The following is a 21,506-nucleotide window of genomic DNA, read 5'->3' on the forward strand; positions in this document are numbered from 1 at the left end:
AGCACTCTACCAACTCCTGGAGTTACATCTCCAGTCTATTGTATGTTGCTATTATTATTAATTGTTTTAGTTAATAGGTCTATTGGTATATATTTTAAAATATGCCATAGGTTTTATCCCTGATATCAAACAACAATCAGGTTACCATTGTGAAGTAAAGAGAAGTAAAAGATAAAAGTGGCTGCTGGAAGCTCACGATAGTTTTATATATGTGAACAACATATAAACTGAGGATTTGTTGTAACCCAGCTTCTCCTGTGGTTCTCTTCTCAGACCTGAGTATTTACTCGCCTACGCAGTGCGGAGGGAATTTTAGAGTCAGAGGCTATTTCAGCATCCTTAGATGATAACTGGTCTTACAACTTCTGTCCTTCCTGTTCACTGGGTTGATTTAAAAGTACCTCTATAGAATTATTGCTACCAACAAAGAAATAAAAGATCCAGTCATCGTTAAAATGAATTATTTTAATGATTTAAATAAATTCACATGGAAATCACAAGCAATTTGGTGAAATTTGTAGGATTTGGCCCCCTGCTGGAGACAGTCATAAATAGTGTCACCTGTCGATCTTCAGACTGACAGGTGCACTCTGAGACATGCATATTGGTTTGGAGACCAAGCCAAAACCAAAGCTAATAATCAGTATCTGTGTGATTGGGAAATACACATTGAGTTACACAGACGAGATTCCAGAACAATTATGACCCTGCTCCAGGTTGTCTGTTTTTAAAGATGACATTTGTCAATACTGCAGAGTAATGGTCATCAACACAAATGCAAAAAGAAATCATTTTATTAAACATTTTGGAGACCCCATTTACATATCAACGTCAAAACTTGGGGTTCCCAGTGGGATTTTGGTCTTCATATCAGAGGATGAGCAGGCAGATTGACCGGCAGCAGCCCAGGCTGGACCTAGCACTGCAGCTCCTCGTCCTTGGTCTGCCGGGGGCCTGCCGAAGCATTCTGTGAGCTGGCATGTGCTGTGGAGTTCAGGACCTCCTCAAAACTGCCACCAGTGTGGTGTGTCCCACCTACTTTCGTCTGAAATGAGCAGGTAGATAAAAATCCAGTTAGTTTTTCATTATAATTTTTGTAATATTTTTTAAAATAAAAATGCCAAAAGTTAATTTCTTCTGAGTTTAGACATAAGTAATTTTCCTCAGAGGCACATGAAGTTTGCGATGTTAGCTTCCTTTATTTTTCAGAATAGTATTAATCTTGGTTCTGGGATAAGATTTCGAACTTTAATTTCACACAAGTTTAGCATTCTTCTCTTTATCCCTTCTACTTGTAAAATTCTAATCCCTGTATGAATATAATCAGATCTGCAGATGGGCAACATCTGTCCCTATTTATCTAGAGAAATTTATTCAATCAAATTGGAATCAGATCTTAGATTAATTCTTTTACAAATGTATAAACATTCTTATGTGACTTCTACTTAGGTTTCTATTTAAGACATAACTAGAAGCCAATCCTCATTTCTGAAACTGTTTCTCCTTTGTTTGTATGTGTGTATGCATCTTCATGTGGTTGTGAATACATGTTGTGTGCAGGTATGCATGTATATATTGTGTGTATGCATGTGGAGGCCACAGAATAACCTCAGGTATTGTGCTTCAGGTACCATGCCCCTACCCTCCACTCCCAACCCCCTACCCTTTTTTTCCTGACAGTCTTTCTTTAGCCTGGAATTCTCCAGAGGCAAGCCTGGCTGTCCAGAAAGCCTCAGGGATATACTCCACCTTCCCTGAGTTAGAATTATAACTACATCACTATGCCCCGCATTTTTAACAGGAGTTCTTGAAACTGAAATCTGGTCATGGTACCTGCAAGTCAAGAAATACTTTGTCTACTGACTTATCTCTCCAGCCTACCTCCGACCCCACCAGTTTTTAAGGGTCTGGGTTTTTGTTGTTGCTTCGTTTTGCCCTGAGCAATAGGAATTTCATCAAAATCCTTGAGAATACTCTATGTGGTGGTTTGAAAGAAAATGGCTCCAATAGACCCACAGGGAGTGGCACTATTAGGAGATGTGGCCTTGTTGGAGTAGGTGTGGAGGAAGTATGTCAGTGGGGGCAGGTTATACTCTTACTCTTACACTCTACAGTAGAGTAGATAGAGGGCTCTTATACTCTAACCCCAGTGTGGCTCAGTCTCCTGCTGCCTGTGGATCAGGATGTAGAACTCTCAGCTCCTTCTCTAGCACCATGCCTGCCTGCGTGCCGCCATGCTTCTCGCCATGATGGTAACTGACTAAACCTCTGAAACTGTAAGCTACCCCCAGTTAAATGTTTCCCTTTATAAGAGTTTCCATTTACCCCCCCAATTAAGTGGCTTATAAGATCCTTTATAAGAGTTGCCATGGTCACGGTGTTTCTTAACATTAGCAATCCTAACTCAGACACTATGTGTGATGGGCCTCTTTTGTGTCCTCTTTTTATTGACTCAGTAGAAACAGAAGTCGACTTACATTTTAAATTTGTGCTTAAGTATTCTGAATGCATTAAGAAGATATTCAGATCAATGTTTTATATCCTAAAATATGTAATACAAGTCTGAGTACTCACACTGGCCTTTCCTTATGCATTCACAATGTATAAAAACAGCAAGAAAAAGGAAAGTAGAGAATAGATAACTCTGCTATTGCTGACCCATTGTTACAAACAAAGTAATACAGACATGTGCACAACATGGGAAGTCCTCCGTGCTGTCTGCCCTGCCCTTGCAGAGATATTGCTCAGAGGTTAGGGGCACATTGCTCTTGTAGAGGACCCAGGTTTGGACCCCATCACCCACATGGCAGCCTATAACCATCACTAACTTCAGTTTCAAAGGATCTGAAGAAGCACTCTTCTGACCAACATGGGCACTAGGTATACTTGTGGTGCACAGACATACATACAGGCAAAACATTCACACATATAGAAGAAAGTAAAATTAAAAAGACATTTATAAAAACTTAACCAGGGCTTAAAAGCAATGCATTCATTACAAACACCTCTTAATTCAACATAAAAATCATTTTGTCTTTTTTTTTTTTAAGATTTATTTATTTATTATATTTAAGTACACTGTAGCTGTCTTCAGACACTCCAGAAGAGGGAGTCAGATCTTGTTACGGATGGTTGTGAGCCACCATGTAGTTGCTGGGATTTGAACTCCGGACCTTTGGAAGAGCAGTCGGGTGCTCTTACCTACTGAGCCATCTCACCAGCCCATCATTTTGTCTTTTAAATTCAGTTATGAAATTGACTTTTTTACATTGCTTAGATCATACTTTTATTTATTTATATATTTATTTTCCCCAGAATCTTCCCTATGTACCCCAGATTGGCCTATCACTCTACATAAGCCAAGCTGACCTCAAACTCTTAACTTTCTCCTGCCTGAGCTGGTAGTACTGTTTCTTTCCTAAGAGGAATAAGTAGGATTAATTTAATATAATGTACTGTGTTAAAGTATAAGTTGCTTTGGGGTTTTAAAATTTTTGAATTCTCACCAGACCTAGAAGCACATGCCTTTAGTCCCAGCACTCCGGAGGCAGAGACAAGTAAATCTCTGTGAGTTTGAGACCAGGCTGGCTCATACAGTGAATCCTAGGACAGTCGGGGCTGCATAAATACACCTTGTCTTAATGTCCCACCCCAAATTTAAATTTTCTTCTAGCTTCTGTTTAATAATAGAAATCACATAGTATTATGTCAGATGAATATTGATGTTTCCCTTCAGACTTTTCTTCATCTAAGTTTTTTTTTCTTTCTCAAATCAACATAGTAAGATAAAAAGGTGCTTTTTAAAAACTCACTGTGGCAAATGAGTGGGATGCAGGTTTCCTAACCAGGCATTTTTAATGCCTGCACACTACCATGCTCTGGGGGGCAGACTAATTCTTAGTTTGAACAAAGACACAACCAGTGACCCTCTTTTGTACCGCTCTAGGGTATTTTTTACATCTAAGGATTTATCACTTTGTCCCCAGAATTATAATTGCTCTTTGTAGCCAATTTAATGTGAACTACAGGGTTGGTTGTCTAGGAGAACACAAGGCATCAAAAAGCATCATGTGTTGAATCTGTCTTCAGTTTTTGAGGGTCTGACTCAGACCATGTGTCGTATTCATTAAAGACTAGGCACACTAAAACCGTGGTCTGCACGACAGAGATGAAGGGTGGGCTGGGTGTTGGGGTTTGTGATGGTTGGATATACAAAATGTGCTTTCGTAGACACTGGCTCAGCATCTATCTAGTTAGGGTGGAATAGGAAGAATGCTGGCTGGCCGTACAGGTGACACCAGACAAGGTGTCCTCGAGTAATACATTGCCAGTATGTTGGCAGCACTATATTCTTTATGATTATAATGAACTGGAAAGTTCCTCATGGAATATCAAACTCTCTTCACTGAACTGGAGAGAGGAGAAAAACTGGCTTGGAACAATGCCCTGTGGAGTGTGGAGGTTGCTTGTGACCTTCAGAGTAGGACATTTTATTCTTCCTAGACCATAAGCATGACCTTGATTCCCTGTCAGGGATTTAAAAGCCAAACTTAAAGTGGAGTTTGTACCTGGAGATAGTCCCTCCAAAGAAAACAGCCTCAAGGCTCATAAGTAGAGACTGATATGGAAGCTTAGTAGATTTAGAACAAAAATAGCTATAGAAAGTAAGCTATAGGAAAGGAGACTTATATATCTATTGTTTGGTCTGAGTAGCAGGAAGTGAATGAGAAGTTTCTGTTGATGAAGTGGGAGGCTTCATGCAACACCTGATGATGCACACTCCTCCTCTGCCTGGCAGGCAGAAAGATCTAATCAATCTTTAGCTGTGAGAGAGCAGATATGTGGGTGTGAATACTGGTAAAGCAATGAGCAGTTGCACAAGCACAGACTCTGCTTTCAGGAGGTCTCAGCCTTAATAGGCTATATAGTTATGTGCCTGTCTGAGGGAGGCGAGGAGCAGTATGCCTTCAGACTCCATGAGGAGGAAACAGTAAGAGGCTGAGATTGTGACTCCAACACTTACACTGTATGGATACCATGACCTTACCCATTTCCTAAAAGCAAATGAAAGCAGGTTGTTCTTGATTTCTTCCTTGGCTTCTTTATATCCCCTCTGCTAAAGGAGAAAACTAAAACTCCTCCTACATCAGAATTCCTCTAACAAGAAAGGGAATCTGTACTTTGAGCTGATGTGAAGCTTAAATGCAAGTGTCAAGAAAGTGATTGGGATTTGGGGGCCTTTTATTTTAATACAAGATACGGAAGATATGTACACAGCACACTGTATTGCTTTTTATTTTTAAAGGCCCTACTTTATGGGACGCCTTAATGGCTCCTACTAATCCTTACCAAAGAGAAAAAGTTGGCAAGTGCTAGACAATGCTGATGTGTGAAGAAGCCAATAGAGGCATAGGAATCACTGAATGATGAGTTTATTCTGGAGCCTTCAAAAGCTGATCAAAGACCTAGGAAAGTAGACCTTGTAAAAGATCCTGGTTTAAGAAGGAGCCTTCAGATCTAAATCATTGAAAATACCTGGGGCCTGTGGTTAGGAATAATGGACATCCTGGCAGCCATGTAGCAAATGTGAGATTGATGAGGCGAGGGTCTAGAGGCAGCTAAATCATTACCATTTGGATCTATAGATCCCAGTAATAGTAAAATATATGAATGGAGTGCCTACAAGATAGTAATTATATAAGATGTTGTAACATATTTATTTAGGTGGCACTTCCAAAAGATTCTCATAATAACTGATTCTCCTGTTTTACATTTATGTCTTTTAAAGTCAAGACTAGTTTTTCTTTTGCCACCCCTCTTCTATAGATTAGCACCTGTGCTTGGACAACTTATGAAAGTTTATCACCCAGCATGGAATGGGCATAATTTCAGTTGCTACCCAGGGAGCAAATACATTGCTAGAAAACAATGTATTTGCTTAATTTTCCCACTGTAATCACCACACTGTGCTGTGGTCAGTATGTAAGCTTAGTAAATAGTCTGGGAGATTGATGGTAGAGGATGGCATTATGACACATGGCAAACAGTTTGGTTTTGCTAATTTATCTCCAAATCAGAAGATCTGTGAGCTACTATAGAAACTTCATTAAGTGTTATGAAATAAAGTGGTGAATTAAAACCCAATTCACTTTCATGAGCACTCTATCCCTGCATGGCTTATAATTAACTCTAAGGATGCAGGGATACTCTTCGCTGCTGATTTTATCAATAGGTCTCTCTGGGAGGAAATGGCCGGTCTTTGAGCACATCTTACCACCTAGCCACACAGAAGGGTGATGGCCCTACCTTGCCTGCAGCAATAATGGTGCTAATGACTAGGCTGTCCTGATGAAATGGACCCAATCATACACAATTCACCTCATCTGTACCTTGAGGCTTGCAACAGTTGTCTCAACCCTCTCCTCAAATGATTTGAAAGTAGAAGAATTCCTAAAATAAGAAAACAAAGGTCAGCTCTTAAGGCTCAGTGTCTTAGCAACAATGTTGTTTGGTTTTCAGTTCTTGTTTGTAAATAAATAGCACTTCTCCACCAGAGCTGGCTGTCAGCTTATGACCTGGACCAACTGTGTCTTAAAGTGTTTATTCCTGCTCAGGTAGGTCCAGAAACAGCATAGCATATTTCGAAGTAAAATGGTCAGATACCAGCCTGTGCAATAAATAACATAGCACATGGCAATGATCCAACTGTAATAAGTTCATATTTGGGGGGATAGTGTTAGGAAATTAAGTGGTGAATGAAAGAAAACCCAATTCACTTTCATGAGAACTCCATAGTCCTCTGTAAGTCATTTTCACAGAGTCAATGGGCTGATAGCTAATTTTATATTTGTCAATGTATTGTTTTCCGCCACAACAGTCCTTTTCCTAACTTTTTGTTTGTTTGTTTATTTTAATGGTCAGTAGAAGATCTGTTTAAATGTCATGCATAGATTTCCAACTTGGAATGTTAAGTTAAAGGTGTTTGTTTGTTTGCTGTTTGTTTCCAGTAAACATGAGACAAGATGGACAAGAAATAGCTCAAGGAGAAAAAAAATGTTCCTGGCTTTTCTCTTTCTGTGCCTTAGAAAATAATGATGTTGACTAACTGTAGGAAGTGGCATTTCTAAAAGTTGATATTCCTCTTGTTTTATGGTGGATGCCCCACCCCCATCACCTCTAAATCATATCTTTGTTAAATGCATATGTTATTTTCCCATCCTCTTAGGAGATGGAGCCTTCCTACCTGATAGGCATTTTATTTATGACTCAAATATTGTATCACCTATCTTCCAACTTCTGGGTTTCAGTCATTTGGTGCTTTCTTTGTTGGATTTGCCCACAAAAGTATCACCGCACTACACTGATTACACTGATATTACTAAATCTAATTAAAGACACAGAAGATAAATTAAAAGATATATCTTAAATTTTGCATGTCACATTTCAATAACAATTGTCACTATATTCAAGTCAAATATTTCAATTAGATTTTATTATATTTGATAAGCTGCTTGTTTGTTCTTGAGTACAGAAGACAATAAAGTAAGAGGAATGACTTAGAGAACCTTGATAAGGGAGTGTGGCCAGAACATTTGGGTTTTGCTTTAAGGTGTGGGATGAACCAGGGCTCTAGGATGGTCAAGAGGCAGCCATTGTACAAAATATATTCTCCGGTTCTTTGGCTTTGTTGAGGATTGTTCCTGCAACTTTGTCAGTCCCCACGGCAAGAAATGTACCCCCATTCCAGCTGCAGGGCATAGCTTTGTACCTTGCTCATGACTCAAGTATTAGTCAAGTTCCTGTGAATAATCTTTCATAATAACCCTATTTCATGGTGAAATTACATTTGTATGGCTCAAAATTATATAGTGTGGCACTTCATTTTCTCTTTGGGCTTTATTTGGCTGAGCCTGCCTACATGACATCCATCAGTTATGAGGGCCTACAGTGGGTAGGCAGATAAGATGGATGTTTTGTGGATCTATGTTAGATTAGTAAACTTAATTTCCTCTCAAACCTAACTTCAGGAAATTCATGAGATTGTGTTTGCCCTTTAGGTCACAAGATGGATTTCTGATTCACAGAGTAGAACTTTGTTTTCTCCAATCCTTCTTCAGACACCTAGATGTAAACTTAGCCTGTCCAAGAGCTACACACCTTGTGTTGGACTAATCAGTCTGGGTACCTTATGGGAGCTGCTAACAATTTGCTTGAAGATGAATTAAGCAATCTTACTTCTACCAAATATGGAAAACGAAACACAGTGGTTAAATTTTCCAACCAACTAATTGAGAAATATCCCCAGCATAGATGAGACTTCATCAGACATTAAAGAATGAATATTTATCTAATTAAATTATACCAGGATGCATGCTAAAGGACAGGGAGAGCTGGTTAATCAAATTTAATTATCCCATGAACAACTATAAACTTTTGGTACTACAAATGACCCTAGGAGAATTCGCTTCCCAGGGTCTCAGAAACTGAATTTCCTCTGCGATGACTCTAAATCATAGTGTACACTATGAAGCAAAGGGTGTCCAGATTCAGACTGAAGGGTGGAAAAGTCCTAGAGGCTTAATGTGTACCTATTCCACAATGACAGGAGCCCAGGCTGCTGGAGCATCATGGGAAGAGCAGCAAATCTGGTTCCAACTTCCTTATTTTCTATACAGTACAACTGATATCAGTGAAATGGTTTTAGCATGTCTGTAACACTGATTGCTGTCAGAACAACCTGCCTCTCTTCATTCCCATGTCTCCAGACTTCTACCACTAGGAATTTTGTTTTAATCATACTGTATCACTAAGCCATGTTTCTCACCAGTAATCTATCCAGGACTGTAGTAGTCTGACATTGTTAAACTATTGACCGACAACTGATCTCAAATCTTAATGACATCTTTAACAGGAATGCCACCCTATGAGTCTCCCATTCTCTCTCTTGCTCGCTCACTCCTTTTTCCCCTGTGTTTGCATTTAATTATGCAAATGTGTTTAGAATGTTCCGGACCTCTTGTTAGTGCTTTATATAGCTAACTATGTTTGGTCACAGAAATCCATGCAGAGAAGCTCTTAATTCTTTATAGCGTGTGGTGAGGAAATGGTGGTTGACATAGGTGAAGCCCTTGTCTCTGGTCTCAGGAAGAGTTGAATTTAAGGCCGAGCGTGTCAGAAACCCAAGTCCAAAGCAAGACAGTCGGGAAGAAACAGGAGAAATAATTTACTTTCACATAAAGCGATACGGGGAAGGAACCTACAAGTAAAATAAATGGTTCAATACTTTCTGCAGTAAAATCATGCGAATATTTTGTGCACATTACCTCATGGCAGGCATACTTATGGAATGGCGGATGGAGTACCTTCAGGACAAAGCACATTAAGAAGATAGCATAATTTAGGTTTGTGGAAAAGTCCTGGTTTAACAGTTCTAAAACAGCAATTTTAAATATCCACAGTATTCCTTGCCCACCCAACCAAGATGGCCTTTGTTTTCCCTTGACTTAAGTAGCTGCAGTCAGCTTCTGAGGGTGTAAGGAAAAGTAGATGAGCAATGGCCAAAGCCTCCTCTCTTTCCTAGGGGCCCTGCAGGAAATCTGGAAGGGGTGGAATCCCTCGGCCTGACCCTGGTCTCCACTTCCTTCTCACACTTGGGAAGAGTGAAGAGCAGCCGCCAGGAAGGACAGCCAGGTGGGTAATGATCTTTTGTACAGAAACGGTCCAGAGGGATGCAGATGGTGAAGAAAAGGCACCCTAGATAGTACCTGCTAGGCTAATACAGTTCACCCCACAACAACAACAACAACAACACACACACACACACACATGCGCACGCACACACACGTGCATGCACACACGCACACACACGCAAGCACACACGCACACACGCACACACACACACACACACACACACACACACACCAGTTGGAAGGAGAAGACTTCTACATCTGTTCTAGACTAATTGTCAAGAACAACTGGTATAAATATAACTACACCTGAGAGTTTCAGGATCTTAATCTTAGAGTAGCTGACTTGTAATCTACCTTCTCATTGTGTGGTATTATTTACTGAGTTTTCTCCAAAACTGGGGTGAAAGCAGTGGGAGGAAGCAAACTGGATTCCATTGGCCTGGGCTAGGGCTTGCTCTCTCCAGCCACATTTTAAACAGACCCTGCTTTCTCTTCGCCCTAGAACAGCGGTACTCAACTTGTGGGGTTCAGCCCCTTACTGGGGTCAAACAACCCTTTCTCTGGGTTGCCTATGAACATCCAGAGACAGATATTTATATTTATTTATGATTCAAAACAGCAGCAAAATTACAGTTATGAAGTAACAACAAAAATATTTTTTGGTTTAGGGTTACCACAACATGAGGAAGGTTGAAAACCACTGCCCTAGCAGCTACCAGGTTTTGGATCACATATCCCAGAAACTATCACCAAAGGCCATTGGTGTGGGCAGCCTTCTACTGAAATGTCAAAAGTCATTCAGGCAGTACTTATAGTCTTCCAAAGACCATATATAGTAATTGCATTTAAAACACACTGCTTCAGGAAATCAAGTATTACCGATCTGTTCATCTCATTAAATACAGTCTAGGGTGAGGGTAGGGGTAGAGTGGGGATATATTAAGTTCATTCGGTGATTCCAGAAAAAAAAGAGGGGGCTTAAGTTAAAGTCCTCAGTGATATGTTTTCTCCACTGATGAAATAAGCCAATTCAAGCTGAATTTAAAAGTATATAAAAGCAGGTTTACTGGGGGTAGCCTATCACTCAGGCTGAAAGCCACTAACTTATGAACATACGTATTGTTGAGTAAAAAATATGGAAATTGAAGTTCAGACATCAGTGTGTCAAAGTTAAAAAAACTCGAAGAACAGTGGTAGGTGGAAAATGGCTCTCTGTTTCTCAACTCTATGTTCTGCAAGTTTTATTCAAAACAAAACAAAGAACCTCAATTTCTTTACATCTTTGTATTCTAAGGACCAAGTCAATGTTGGTAGAAATGGTGCTTACAGAAGAGATCTCAAGCTAAGAGACTGTCCAGATAATGAAACCAGTAGGGAAGATTCACAAGTGAGATGAATGTGTGGTTAAATGAACACTAGTGAACTAAGTGCTGCATAACTGGCCTCTTCCTTGTTAACATACATGCTCCAGAAAATGGTCTTGTTTTTCTGGTCGTGGCACAGCGTGAAGGGAGCTGAGAGCCATGAGTAGAACAGATAGGCAGGGGAGGAAAAGTCACACAGCCTCACAGACTCAACATAGTGTGCTTACCCAAAAGACTGAGACCTGCAGCCAGGCAGCATGGGAGAAAAGAATGGGGCAGAGTTAGCAGACTGTGAAGAAATGTCCCCTGTCACTTTCGTTCCTTTGTAAGAGCCCAAAAAGAAAGGTCTAAGCAACTCCTTTCGCTGTTCTTTTGAGTACGCAGTTTGCCTTCTCTGTGCATGCTGAGGGGAAAGGGTCCCCAGGACCAAATAGATATGGAAATCCCAGGATACTTAAGTCCTTGAATAGAGTCTTTCAGTATTTGCACACAGCTTCTATACTTATGACTTGCATTACATGTGACACCTAACACAGGGTAAAAGTCATATAGCATTTGCCATGCCTTGTTACTTAAAGAACGTTGTTAGTACAAAACTTTGTGCATGTTCAATAAAGATGAATTAAAACTTTTTCAACCTGTGGTTGGTGGGACCCACAAATGTTGAAATAACAGCTAATGGTGCTGACTTTTTAATGTGTCTTAAAGATTTTTGTTTAACACTCTGTTAAAATTTTCTTCAAGTTGCTCTTTGCCACAACAATATATTGATGGCAAGTCTCCGTCATATGCTTCCTCTGAACATTTGGTCCCCACTGCATCATGGTTTGGACCGATTCACTGAGAACTTCTGAGAGGATACCAACGTTATAAGAACTATCTGGACAGTTGACACTTCCTCAGACTTCACCTCATGGATATCACGTGACTTTAACATACACGTGGGACAAGTACTACTAATGCTGTTCACAAATGGAGAAAAAGACTGACCATGGTCATGAATTTGGTCCTGGAACACACAAAGGAATTTTATAGTGTAACATATACAAATATAGGATAACAGCATACTTTAAAATAACAGAAAGCTTAAAGGAAAGTACATTTTAACATTTCCTACTAGTCTTTTATAACTTGACACGTTAGTTTGAACAAAGTGTAAAGACATTTTTTTTCTCATTTGAGGGTATTAACCTGGAGAAATTTTTAAATGGCATCTACACATTACTTGTTTTAATAAAACTTAAAACTAAAAAGTCTTTCTAAAACTTGATGAAAACTAGAAATATATCTCTGACTTTTTCTAACTTTATAAAAATTTTCAGAATTATATATGAATCTCTAGAAACATATACTTCATGTCCCAGGATTTTTAGTCACTACTTGTTTGAAAGCAATGAGGCTAGAGTCCCAGGGCTCATAAATGCTAGGCAATTCTTGACTATTGACATAACTCTAGCATAGGAACAGCCACTTCACAATGAAAACTGTGTGTCTTTATATGAAGTTGTAATAAAGGAATAGCATGGAGCTCCTGGGTCATGAGTTTGGCACCGTGCTAAAACAAAGCACTTTAAAACAGGAGGAAAGGCAGTTGACAACTGGCTGTCAGACCTTGTTACAATATGAACCAGAGTATGCCAACACACTCTTGCAACAGCCTTTGTTTCTCACTATTAGAAAGAAGATGATAGATGAATCCTGATTTCCTTCATGTTAAGGACCACCTTGAGATGGTCATATAATAAAGATTAAACTAACATCTAAATGCATAGTACATGCCATGCTCTATAATACCCTAATGATGCTGCTACTTGGGTTTCCCTCCCTTTAATTTTACTGGATAAAACCCAAAAGCTCCCTCACATCTGTAAAGTAAGCTGTCCACCACTGAATTACAGCCTTAGCCCACCCTCCTCTCCTCCACAGTTGATAAGGGAACACAGCCAGGTAGAAGGTGGATCGATTACATTCCGAAGCAGTCACTTTCCCATGTGCCTGATACAGAGGCAGATTCCTAGCCTCCGCCCAAGCCGCTCTGAGCACAATCTTGAAGAAGTGCAATTTGGAAAAACAAGTTTTTAAAATGCTTGAGAGATGTTTATATGGACTCATAAAGATAGAGAAACACTACTTGGCAGTAAGGCTCTAGTGTTCAAGAGAAAGATTTCAAGTGCACATGTAAAAATCAAATCTCATAAACATAGCCAAATATATCTTCTCATATACAATGGGCAGAAGGATCTTTCTTGTATAAGAGATATTTGTTCAAGTAAATAGTTTGATTCCACTGATACAACTTCAAACTTAATAAAATTAGAAGTAACTAAGAATACAAAATCACCTGCTGCCTCTGAAGATGTCAATGTCTTTTGATAATGTGGTATTCATTAAAAATGAAGACAAAACACTGGAGAGTGTCCACATCCGTATCTGTAATTAACTATCCACGTGAATACTTCATTAAAACAGTTCCTGACTATGAGGCATAACCCAACCCCACCTTTGATATAAAACACTATATACAAAGAAATGAATATTTGTTTCTAGGTATCAAAGCTTCAAATAAATAATAGTTTAAGAAATTTATGACATAAATATACACATAAACTTTTAAGAAGAGAAACTTAAAACTTTCCAACAAAAAAATAATTTGGCGTGGGCACTTGGTGGTACATGACTTTAATCCCAGCACTTAGGAGGCAGAGACAGGTGGATCTCTGAGTGCGAGGCTAGTCTGGTCTACAGAGTAAATTCCAGAACATGCAGGGCTATAAAGAGCAACCTTTTCTCTGGAAAAAATTGGTCTAAGAGGAAAATAAAATTGATTTCTAAAGAAGGATCTCCTAAGCCACATCAGTCAAATTCAAAATAAATCAACAGGCATTTAAACAATACAAATATGACATATAATATTTAATGTAATAATATTGTGAAACCTTCCCCATACATATAATATAAAAAATAAAAATATCCTATACAACAGTTTTCCCTGCTTCTATAGTAAGGATGTTAGGTGTGGTTCAAAATCTATCTTCATGTCCTCCTTACTGATCTGTAAACTGGCAAATGTCCCATGGAAGGTAGTTACTTAAAGCTTTTACTGCTGTTATGACATATATGATGATTCAGTTATTAAGCATGAAGGTGTAAAAATGATTAATGTATCTTGATATTCTGATAAAGGGAAAGAAGAAAACTACCAGAAGTATAAGACAAATAATATCATTTTATAATATAAAATAGGCCAGATGGTTGAATACAAAAATGTAACCTACAATAATTTACCAGAGCAGATCCCACGGAATATTTTCCTGTATCATTTAAATTAAGAGATATGATGCTTAATATGTATTGTCAATTTGATTAGATTTAGAATTACTATGGAATGTGTCTGGATTACTGTGTCTCTGGTTGCATCTAGAAGGCTGTTTCTATTCACTAGCCCATGGGCTCCAGGACTGAAAGGAGAGCTTCGTCATTCACAGCTCGCTGCTCCCTGACTAGGGGTACCTTTCAAGCAGTTGCCTCAAACCCCTACCACCACCATGACTTCCTGATGGGGATGGACTACACCTTCAAACTATGAAACAAAATGAATTCTTCCTGGCGTTGTCTTTTCTGTTCACAGAAAAGGGAAAAGTTAATAAAAATCAGTCAGGTTCTTCGTGTACTGGGTTGTTTTGAAATCCCTCCTCATTCCCTCTGCCTTCTGCTTTTATTGGTAGAAAGAGTATGGTTGGAGCCAGGCTTCTAAATCAACCTTTAAGCAGAAAGTATCCCAACATGAAAATGTATTTCTGTCATTAATGTCATTTTACCCATTAAAGAAAGAATACTCTCCCTATACACAGAGCATTTTGGCAGCGTTCCTGTGTTTTTCTGCCGACTTACCTCATATCTCCAAACTTCTTGCTGATGGCAGTTCCCACATTATTGAAAGCTGCTGTTGCCTTCTGCCCTGCCTGGCTCAGGGTTTCGTGCGTTTTCTTGTACCTAGAATTAAAAGAGAATCATGGTAAGAGTCAGAACACAGTCCAAGAATGGAGTCATGTGAGAATTCTGAGGAATTCTCCTATGACTATGAGGAAACTCCAAGAGGACAAGAGACTCGTGTGGTGGTTTGAAAGAAAATGGCCCCAGGGGCCTAGAAGGAGTGTCACTATGGGGGGGGGGGGGCAGAGGGGGCAGAGATGGGATGGAGGGGTGTCAGAAGTCCTGTGAGTACTTAAGGTAAATAAACCACACCTTGACCAGCTATCAGGAGGCAGATCAACTTTATTTTGGGTGATTCAAAGCTTTTAAAGTTTTGGGGGACTGAGTGTCGGAACATCGAGGATGGGCAAAGGTAATTGGCTGGGGACTTAGGGTACCTGGAATGCCTTATTAGCATGGGGAAGCATTTCAGGAATCTTAGGTGCTGGATGAACAGGTTTTATCAGGAGAAAAGAAACTGATCCTGTAATCTAATTGAGGCTATGTGACCTTTCTCAGGTAGAGGCAAATGTGTGGGCTTAGAATTCCCCAGGCAAGGAGAAGCCATGCTAAGGAAGGGAGTCATCTAATTGCACAGAGCCCAGAGGCAATCCGGTGATAGTGGACTTCAACTTTTAGCAGCAGAGTTTTACTACATCAATACTAGGAGGTGTGGCTTTTGGGGGGGTGGCCTTGTTGCAGGAGGTGTGGCCTTGTTGGAGGAACCTAGTTCCCAGGATGAGCTTTGAAATCGAAGAAGCTCAAGCTAGAACAACTGTATTTTATTCTCTGCCTGCTGCCTATGGAACCATATGTGGAACTCTCAGCTACCTCTCCAACACCAAGTCTATCTACATGCCACATGCTTCCCACCTGGATGACAGACTGAACCTCTGAAGTGTAAGCCAGCCCCAGTTATATATTTTCCTTCATAAGAGTTGCCATGGTTATGGCGTCTCTTCACAGCAATAAAACCCCAAGTCAGTGTTGTAACCTCAACTTCTTCAAAACACAGAACTGTTCTTCGAATGTACTTTCATACTCCTCCCAGGTGTAGTGGATTGTAGTGAGTTTACTCCAGCTGTGATTATTCATGTCTCTGTGGAAAAACATGTTTTTGCCATGTGCAGCTTGTCCTTGTGACTAGTACACTTTACTCAGGTTACTCTTCTTAACCCTCAGAGTATAAGTTGTCTGATGCTCTGAGTAAAGCTATCTCATGCTCTGATTGCATGAGACTTTAGTCTACCTCACTTTTAGGTTCTCCACTTTCCCAGGTGCAAGCCACCGACTAGAGCTGTAAATGATAAGCAATGAAACAGAATTGAAAGAAAAGGTTGAAATTGAAAGAGGGGTTGGCTCGGGAGGCAGAGGCAGGCGGATTTCTGAGTTCGAGGCCAGCCTGGTCTACAGAGTGAGTTCCAGGACACCCAGGGCTATACAGAGAAACCCTGTCTCGAAAAACCATAAAAAAAAAAAAAAAAAAAAAAAAAAAAAAAAGAAAGAGGGGTTGGAGAGATGGCTCAGCAGTTAAGAACACTGACTGCTCTTCCAGGGGTCCTGAGTTCAATTCCCAGCAACTACATGGTGGCTCACAGCCATCTGTAATGGGGTCTAATGCCCTCTTCTGGTGTGTCTGAAGGCAGTAACAGTGTACTCACATAAAATAAACCTTAAGGAAAAAAAGGACAAGGAGAATTATGGGGATGTGGGAAGTGAAAGGAGACCCTCCTTCATCCTAGAGTTTGGCTGAAGTCTCTTGCCAGCTTGGAGCCAAAAGTTCCATCACAGTTAACAAAATTCACTGTGAAGGTTGCTATGTGGAGACAATACTCCTTTTAGATACTTATATTTCAAAGAAAAACATTAAAATAGCAACAAGCCACACTTAAGACCTTGGGGTTTAACCTTCTTTCCTGGCTGTGAACCTGTAAATTTCAAAAGTATTTCACAAATAAGTCATTGACTTGGAGTTTATGTCTCTGAAGAACAGATTGTGTATGGTGAGCCCTAGCTGGTAACAGGTCACACAGCAAAGGAGCAGTCAGAAGATGGAAGAAAGGGACCTCCAGAAAAATCTAGCTTTATTTATTTTCTGAAAAGGTCTGAAGATAGCATATTCAAAGTCTAATTTTACTTTCTACATTTTACACACATAACTTTTTTAAATTGTGGTAAAGCCATGACCAATTGAAGCCAAATATAAACCTGGCAGTTTATACTTGATATAAAATATTAAAATACAAGTTGCTGCTAATAAGGCAGTTAGCATAGTACTGAATATAAAAGATTAGTAATAGACTGTTAATCATTATCACATGATTTTGGAGCTCTCCAATCACCAAATGGTATGAGCTGAAATTCTTTAGAACAAACCAACCACTTAGAAGGATCCAAAAGTAGTATACTGAACACTAAATGAACTGGATTCAGCAGTGCTTAAATGTAACACCTTTGGCCTTAAAAAAAAGAGTCTGGGGCCTTAAAAAAAAGAGTCTGGGGCTGTAGATAGCTCAGTGGGTAAAAGCATGCACTGCACTTGTGGAGGACCACATCAGGTAGCACCCACATCAGGCTGCTCACAACCACCTAGAAGTTCTCCAGTTCTGTGGACATACATGCGCACACACACACACACATACACACACATACACACACACTTGAAAATATTTTTAAAAGAAAATTATGAAAATAAAGACATTGTATGTACAAACAAATCAAAAAATCTGGAATTCCTACCCCATTAGATTTCTAGGATGCTGATAGACTTTTCATAAAGCAGTGATTGGGTCATGAAACCATATCTACAAAAAGGAGATTAAAAAAGAGAATGGGGGCGTTGTGGAGGAAAGAAATGCTCAATCCGTACACGAGACACACCCATGCACTAGAAACTAGGATTTAGAGTTAGTTTTATTCTAGAACTCTCTGCACTAATACTGATAGCACAATTCTGAAATAAATAAATAAATAAATCGAGAAGTATATTTTTTTTCTGTGCAAAATCTCTCATGCACAGTGGTGAGGAAATGAAACAATCCATTAGAGGACAGGCCAGCATCACTTTTGACCTTTGTTCCTCTGCCTCCAATCCAGCAAGGAACCCTTGAGTCTTATTTCAATTTTCACAGTAGAACTAGAACCAGCCCATTCTCTCACCACCTTCACTCTCCACCTGGCACCAGCACGTGCCTGGGCTCTTATAGTCACAATGTCCTAATGTGTCTTCCTGTTTCTACCTTTCTCTTCCTACAGTGTCTCCTCCACACACCAGCCAGAAAGAACCATTAAAGCATCAAGTCAAGTCTCAATTTTCTTCACACTGTTCACTAGCTTTTCATTTCATGGGTAGAGAAATCCAAAGCCCATACTCCCCCCGCCCCGGTCTCTCAGCCTAACCCCCTCACTCAGCCTCTTGCCTGCTTGCCCAGCTTCAGCTATCCTAGCTTCCCCACTGCTCCCACGGATCCCAGGCTCTGTCAAACCTGGGGTACTCTGCTCTCATTTTTCCACTTTGTGATACCACTAAATTTGGCAAGGAAGAGGTCAGGTTAGTGGCAATGTTCTACTTGGAAGGAATAAAAAGCCTGGACTCCAAGGAAGACTAGAAGCCACCTTTCTCTATTCAATAGGGCCATAGCTCATTGGAGCCTTGGCCACGTGAAAGGCAGCATAAACGGATTAAGCCCTAGCCAGGAAGGCAGGGATAGGAAAGAAAAGGCGGTCCTGGAAGGCTGAGAAAAATGTCTCTGGGAAACCTCTCAGCTTTGACTCAAGTGGCCTGAAAGAAACTTCAAAAGACACAGAAGAAAACGGTGACAAGGGTGACCATTACGAGGAGCTGAATTAGCCTAGATGATTCCTTCTGATGTGTCAGTCTTGCATGCCTTAACAGCTTCTTGCAATTAGCCTGCATGTTTACTACTTCTATGGGCTGGTCTGTGTAGTTTAGCCCTGTGTGCTTGAGAGGGCTTTGAATTTTGAGATAGATTTTTTTGAATATATGTGTGACACTCTGAATTTGATGGCTTAATTTAAAACTGGCTAGAAATAAGGTCATATTGTAAATAGTAAGTATTACATTGCTTTAAAGTCACTTCTAATAATGAGAGTTAGGTACACTTGAAGATCTGCAGACTTCTGTGTTAGTCACATTTATGTATCAACAATGAAAAATGCATATCATTTATTTCCATTTTTAATTTCGAAGTCACAGTGCAGTCTATGCTTGGCTCAATGCAGTATTAAAGATTCCAGGATTCATTATTCTGAGAAATAACTGGTAACTCCATTTTTTCTTTTTATTATTTGTTTTTCTTTTCTTGTGTACATGTATGGTGCTGAGAATTGAATTTTGGGCCTTGAGCCCTTAATGTTAAATCTGAAGGCCATTAGAACTGAGTCCTTCAGATTACACATGATGAATGGCAGGATGGAAGAGTGTGGTGGCTCCATGATGACAGAGTTGGTGCCTATTTTCCCCATAATGTCCTTTCGCCTTGGAGATGACACCGAGATGAACTGCGTCAGCTTTTTATAGCACCAGTTCCATGTAGAGAAAATAAGACCATATTTTGAGAATTTTAAGATGTGTAAGAGATTCTGTCTCAAAATAAAGGTGAACAGGGCCTGAGGAACACCACCTGAGGTCTTCTGGCCTCCACATGCAAGTGTGAACATGTACACAAGCAACTATGCACACATGTGTGTATGTGCGCACACACACAATTGTGTGTATATGTATGTGTGTGTGTGTTTCGTTTTCTACCTCTTCATTAGGCAAACTGTTTCTTAAGAATAGTTAGTAGTCATTTACATGGTACCTGGAGTCAATAACCAAAAAAGATCTCCAGGCATAGGCAGTGAGAAGGAGTTATATGTGGGAAGTGATTACCAACACCATAGCAACCAAGGGCCTATGAGAAATAGGTCATTGAACTCAGAGTACATAGAAGCTCTAAGGAGCACCACTTACAGCCTAGCCTACATGAAAGGTACCTCAGGTTGTACTTGTCCACACCCTGTAATTTTATGTGGAGTCTTGGTTGAACTTGATCTTAAACCAAGTGAGTTCAGCTGAAATGTTAAGCACTTAACAGCCAGGTGAGCTGTTTGGCCAGTACACAGGGCATCTTCTGTAGATCTCTTTGAAGATTTTCTCCAAGACAAATACAAAGAATTCTATTGGCTATTTACATAGATTCCCTTGGTAGTTCACGTAGATCACATGATTTATGATTTTAAAAGGCAGTGCTAATAATCAAAAGGACAAAACAGTATGTTATTTGGAGTTCAGCATTTTATACATATAACTAGAAGAAAGGACTATAACATCAACTATTTTCTTACACGATATTTCACAGCATGTCTCCTAAGAAGACATTTAAAACACTGCATTCCCTTAATGACTGTCTTTTTAACATCTCACCAAGGACGTACAAAACTACTTAGGATAATATAAATTTATCACTTCTGTCTGGAAAAAAAAGAATCTACTTCCAGTAATAAATAGCACCCTGAAGATAAAGAGAACTAACTCCAAGGGAGATTCGGCATGCACAACTTTTAAAATAAGGTTTTTAATCTTCACTGATACTTCCGAATGCAGCAGAGCTAAGTGCTCCTCACAAAGAGACAATTATCATTCAGACCATGGTGACCCAAAAAAATCAAGCCCAACAGCAAAGAGTAAATAAGTCCTAAACTGAACCTCACTTTTCAAGCACTGCGAGTCTCTGCAATGCGGCAGGTTAGACCGAATTCTTTCTGTGTAGCTTAGTTCCTGTGCTTTAAAAAACAAAAAACAAAAACAAAAAAAACAAACAAACAAAAAACGTGGAGTTAAAATTCCTTTTTAAGACCTCCTACCTTCTATGATCCTACCGTTAGGCCTTTGGTACAATGCACAGAGGTTAATTAGTGGGAGAATTTCATGGGTTCATAAAGCAGAACACAGAATAAGTAAAAAGGTATACTGGCTCTAAGCCACCTACATGTACCCTGCCTCCTTGACCCTAAAAGACAATAAAAGAAGTCTAGATATGAGCAAAATGGGCAAGAATGGGAACAACTACCCCTGCCGCCGCCCCCCCAATACATATACACAGATGACCCACACACACACATACATATACACAGATGACCCCTTGTCCTGCTGCTGTGTTCCTGAACTATTTCTATAAAGGAGATGATCTGAGTCCATTATGTAATTATTCTTACTCACTTGGGTCCTATGGCAATTTGAATCCTATTGCTTAAGAAAACATGCCAAGATCTTTCATTGGCATACATGGATGTTCTTTTCATCATTAATCAAACTAAATAGGTCGTGATTGCCTAATCATTATGCAAAGTATCACCTCCGGGAATCACACTTGTTCTCTGAGAGCTGAAACCCTTTGCAGTGTTTTGAAGTCTAATTTTTCGCAGCTATCTCGCCACAGCTCATCATTCTCTCATCTCCACATTTGTGTCCAACAGA

At 39.8% G+C, this 21,506-nt stretch overlaps 1 protein-coding gene across 4 annotated transcripts in view; it reads right to left on the reverse strand.

The window, feature by feature from the left end:
• Window positions 1–445: 445 nt before the first annotated feature.
• Tpd52l1 (TPD52 like 1) overlaps window positions 446–21,506 on the reverse strand; it is a 103,335-nt gene continuing 82,274 nt past the window's right edge. The window contains exons 4-8 of one of the 4 annotated variants that reach the window (XM_021221397.2): window positions 14,945–15,046; window positions 11,281–11,295; window positions 9,324–9,362; window positions 6,390–6,450; window positions 446–1,045 (exon numbers count right to left, since the gene is read on the reverse strand). In XM_021221397.2, the coding sequence (XP_021077056.1) occupies window positions 917–1,045; window positions 6,390–6,450; window positions 9,324–9,362; window positions 11,281–11,295; window positions 14,945–15,046 (346 nt within the window). In that variant the 3' untranslated portion in view covers window positions 446–916. The remainder of the gene's footprint in view (window positions 1,046–6,389; window positions 6,451–9,323; window positions 9,363–11,280; window positions 11,296–14,944; window positions 15,047–21,506) is intronic. The other 3 variants (XM_021221398.2, XM_029533175.1, XM_029533176.1) reach the window with 3 other exon arrangements.

The sequence above is a fragment of the Mus pahari genome, chromosome 21 (assembly GCF_900095145.1).
Source record: "Mus pahari chromosome 21, PAHARI_EIJ_v1.1, whole genome shotgun sequence".
Classification (NCBI taxonomy): Eukaryota; Metazoa; Chordata; class Mammalia; order Rodentia; family Muridae; genus Mus; species Mus pahari.